This window comes from Volvox carteri (genome assembly GCF_000143455.1).
Source record: "Volvox carteri f. nagariensis unplaced genomic scaffold VOLCAscaffold_20, whole genome shotgun sequence".
In the NCBI taxonomy this organism is placed as follows: Eukaryota; Viridiplantae; Chlorophyta; class Chlorophyceae; order Chlamydomonadales; family Volvocaceae; genus Volvox; species Volvox carteri.
Window position 1 is genome coordinate 383,508 of NW_003307563.1, and position 4,347 is coordinate 387,854.

Here is a 4,347-nt window from a genome sequence, read left to right on the forward strand (position 1 = left end):
CGGTCGTTTGGCCGCCTGCTGCAGAGCGGGAATGGTGGCAGAGTGGTGGTTTCGGTCCCGGCGATGCTGAGCAGCTGATTTGGGAATACGATTCCTGCAGGCCTATCACACACACACACACACACATATACACACACACACTTACACACTCACACAATCCTCTGTCTTAAATGAAACGAAAAGAGCATCGTCATAATTGATCACCGGTTGGCCCTTTACCACGTGCACCTATGATAACTGTCACCCTTTGCACTCCTCCGCCGTTCTCGCCATTCTCAGTCCTTCCTCCTGTCCCGGCATGTGTTCCCAAGCCCCTTCTCCTCTCCCTGAGCAAGTGTGAAAGTGCTGCTGGTGAAATCGACACACGCCGGCCGAATGACAATAATAATAATATTATGATGATGATGATGATGATAACGATGATGATGATGATGACGTGTCTGCCGCGATATGTCTTGCTGCCGCTTTGGCGCCCAGCTTCCAGCCCCCATTCCTTTTTCAACAACAGCACATCGCAAACAACATCAGAATCAACTGGAGAACCAGCCACTACACAATAGTGCTGGATACATACCGAGGAGCGCGTTAAACAGGTTAAATAAAACCGTGTTTAGGGGTCAGTAGACTTCGTTAGGGTCATTTAAACGCTTCAACGCGTTCAAGGATAATCGTCATGACGTCATGATGATTACAATCGCCTTTTCCTGGTTAGCCTATTGTACAACAGGAACAACATTCCAGTGGATGAGTAGGGCGTACGGCAAGAAGGCATGGAAGAAAGCGAAGCAAGCATAGAAGCGATGCAAGGTGAGGGTCCGATATGGGACAGAAGTCAGGGCGGGGAAATCAGGGGGGGACGAGAGGGGTGAGGAGGAGTGGGCGCGGGCGCGGGAGGGCGGGACGATGCGCGGAGCGGAGGTATTTTTTTGCGACGGATGGTGGCCTGTGGGTTGTGGGTATTACTTTCAGGCAAGCAAAACTGTCCCCGTGGCGGTAGTCCCCATGGGTTTGAAGGCATCAGAGACCGGGGCCGGAGATGGTGTGCACCTACCTACCTACCTACCCCTACCCACCTACCTACCCACCCACCCACCTACTTACCTACCTACTACCCACCTACCTACGTACCTACGTACCTATCTACCTACTTGCCTCCGGAGGCTTTCTCAAGCTTCAAGACTCTACCACCAGCCATCGCTCATGTGTTGGCTCAACTTATGACGCGTTTATTTCTTAAGATTTTTTAATCCTTGGTAATGTCAAGGACATATTACTAATGGGTTGCGTGCCATTGGGCGAAGTTGCGGGGCTGTGTCGCTGCTTGGCACTTAGCGGCTAGCATTGCACCCAAGCCTAAGAAACATGTTGTGAGAAAACATTTTTTGTTACGTCTCAACGTTCGCAATCCGAACATCACCTGAACGTCAAGCCGTTAACCATAATGGAAATGATTTCTACTTTGTGACTTTGGCTAAAGGCGGGACATTGCCCGCGTATTGTATGCTTAGCATTAGCAGGATGTTAGCAGCTCAATTAATGCTGCTCGCGAGTATGGTTTGAGAAACCAGAAATCACGTACAGTTCCTATATATGACAAATGTGGTTTCGAAGCTGCCTTAATGCCATTGCAAATTCTAGGCAGATGGAGTGTGTTTTAGAGTCCACGTAGATCACTTTCTGTGGTCCCCAAATTGAATATTGCTGGCAAGGCACCAGTATGCAAGGGCTGTCCACCTGAAGCGAACGGCTCGCGTAAATTATCCTTTGAACTTGGAAGTTATTACCTAAGCTTTGGTAAATTAATTGGTCTGCTCTGGCTCGTTACTATGTCCCGTACTGTGAGGCTTTGTTAACTAGGTAGGACAGCGCTAAATCCTCTTTGTTGACCTACATAGATTATGTGCAGCTGTACTCTCTAACAGTGGATAAGCTGTCCGCAGTCATGTCTCGACGTTGCGCTAAAGCCATACTTTTCCGGCGTACCGCGAACACCACGCAGCGCGTAACATCGACTTAAGCGAGCTCAGCAGTAACAGTCATGTCAAATTTGACCGGGCCACCATCGGCCTTGGTTGCTCGGGTCTCCATCCCGGCGCCGCCAGCGTCGGCGCCTCATTCAGCAGGATCGCGACTACTCGGCAGGACTACAGGACGCGGCTTCGGGGGTTACGACTCCTTGCCAGTGCCCAGTGCCACGAGCACGGAACGCCAACCATTTTTCCCCACTATGCGCACGCCACGATCGCCATCGCACGCCCTGGGCGCTGCTGCCGACATCCCTCCTGCTCTTGCAACCCGGGCTCCCATTCCCCGTAGCTCCAGTATCGCACACAGTGCCACACAGGTCCAAATCACATCACCCAGCGCAGCTTTTGCTGCTGACTCCATCGATCCAGCCATGCCGTACATCCGCGGCGGCGGCAAGGCCGCCAGTATCGGCCACGGTTCCATCGCCCTCACCGCCGACCAACTCATCGCGACCAACGACATTAAACGTCGTAAAATCGAGCGCCTCGAAAAGCTGCTCCGTGGCGTCATAACACCATCCGTGCTAGACGAGTACGGCATATCGTACGGTAGCACCGCCGCCCACGGCCTTCTCGCTGGCGGCGGCGGTGGTGGTGGTGCTTCCCGCAGTGGTGCTTCCCGGCGGAACCTTCTGCCGCCGCCGCTGCCGTCGTCGCCGCCGTCGCCGGACCTTCGCCTTCGCATGAGCCCTTCACATCGTTGGTTGCTCTCCACGTCCCTGCAGAAAATGAGGGAAAACAGATTGCAATTATTGCAAATGAAGGAAAATTCAGGGCCGCCAGCGCCGCGCGACCCTCCCGCGCCCTCAGCCGCCGCTGCCGCCACCGGGACAGAGGTCCACGGTGGTTCGCCGCCGCCGCCGCCACCACCTCAGCGGCAGCAGCAGCATTCGTCGACAGCGTCAGCATCAGCGGTGCTGTGGAGCGGTCCCGCCAGCCTCCATCTTGCGGTGGTGGCCCGTGCACGTACGGCAAGGCGGGTCCTCCGCCGACGCCAAGGGCCTGTAGCAGAAGAACCTGTAGCTGCGGATGTGGCTAGCACAAGCGCTACAGCAGCCCCAGTTACGGCAGTAGCTGGAAGCCCAGTGGCGGCGGAGGCGGACGATCTGCTCGCCTCGTCGCGGCGGCGGAGGCGGCGGCAGCGGGCATCGTCCATGTCGACGGAGGCAGCTGCAACGGCAGTAGCTGCCGTAGCAGAAGCGGCGCAGGAACCGGATTCCGCCGACGTTCGGGGGGCTGTAGCTTCGCTGTCATTGGCGGCGGGGGCTACAGCTGCAGCAGCGCAGCCAGCTACCGCTGGTGGTTTAGTGGCGGAGGCGGCGGAGGCGGCGGCGGAGCCTGAGATGCCGGAGGCGGCGGAGGCGCTGCCTTTGGACCGCTCAGTTGCCTTTCCCTCGCATCCGCACCAGTCTTCGCACCAACACCACCATCACCACCACCACCACCACAACCGGCAACAGCAGCAGCAGCTCCTCCCCCAGGAGGCCCCGGAAGGGGAGGGGCCAGAAGCATCACTGGTTGCTGTGCAGGTGGCGGAGGGCGACGTACGGCAGCCGTCACAGCCGCTGCTACTGCCATTGCAGGAAGAACAGCAGCAGCAGCAGCAGGAGGTGGTGGAGGGTCGGGAACCTTGTCGGGCCTTGGGGGACGTGGCCAACTGGGTTGCTGGTGAAATTGAGGGGGACGTCCAGCCGCCGCCGCCGCCGCCGCCGGCACCGCCGCATCCGGCCGGGGAAAACGTTGCTACTCGGTCTAGGGCAGCTGTTGTCGTACTCAAGCCACGGCCGGCGCGCGCAGCCACCGCAATCACCGGCGGCGACGGCGGCATTGATTCAGCACCATCTGGTGGGCAGGGCGCGACCGTTACAAATGCAGCCTCAACTGCCGTACAGCGTCCGTCTGTCGGTGTGTTGGTCGGCAGTGCCGCCGCCGCCGCCACCGTCGGCGCTGTGGTATCCGCGGTTTCATCCCATTCCGTCCACGTCGGCGGCGGCGCCGCCGCCGCCGCCGCCTCCGCCTCCACGACTGCCGCTGTCCCGGGAGAGCACGCACGAGAGAGCACCGGCCCTACCGTTCCACCCGTCGCTTCTGCCGTACATTCCGTACAACCGACGGTGCATCCCGCACAATCGATAGGGGATCCTCAGACCTGCCGCTGCCGCCGCCGCCGCCGCCGCACCCTTCGGATCCGTACCACACGACCGCCGCCGCTGCCGCCACCGCGGCGCCGCGCCCGCGCCCGCTGCCGCCGACGCAGCCCCGGCCGCCGACGCCGCCGTCGCAAAAGCGCAGCCTTTTAACCCCCATTCCCTCCCTCACC

General features: G+C 58.9%; 1 protein-coding gene across 1 annotated transcript in view; it reads left to right on the forward strand.

The window, feature by feature from the left end:
* Window positions 1-770: 770 nt before the first annotated feature.
* VOLCADRAFT_91191 (uncharacterized protein) overlaps window positions 771-4,347 on the forward strand; it is a gene marked incomplete at both ends in the record, with an annotated part of 13,390 nt that continues 9,813 nt past the window's right edge. The window contains 2 exons of the mRNA XM_002950673.1: window positions 771-807; window positions 2,103-3,872. Coding sequence (XP_002950719.1) covers window positions 771-807; window positions 2,103-3,872 — 1,807 coding nt within the window. The remainder of the gene's footprint in view (window positions 808-2,102; window positions 3,873-4,347) is intronic.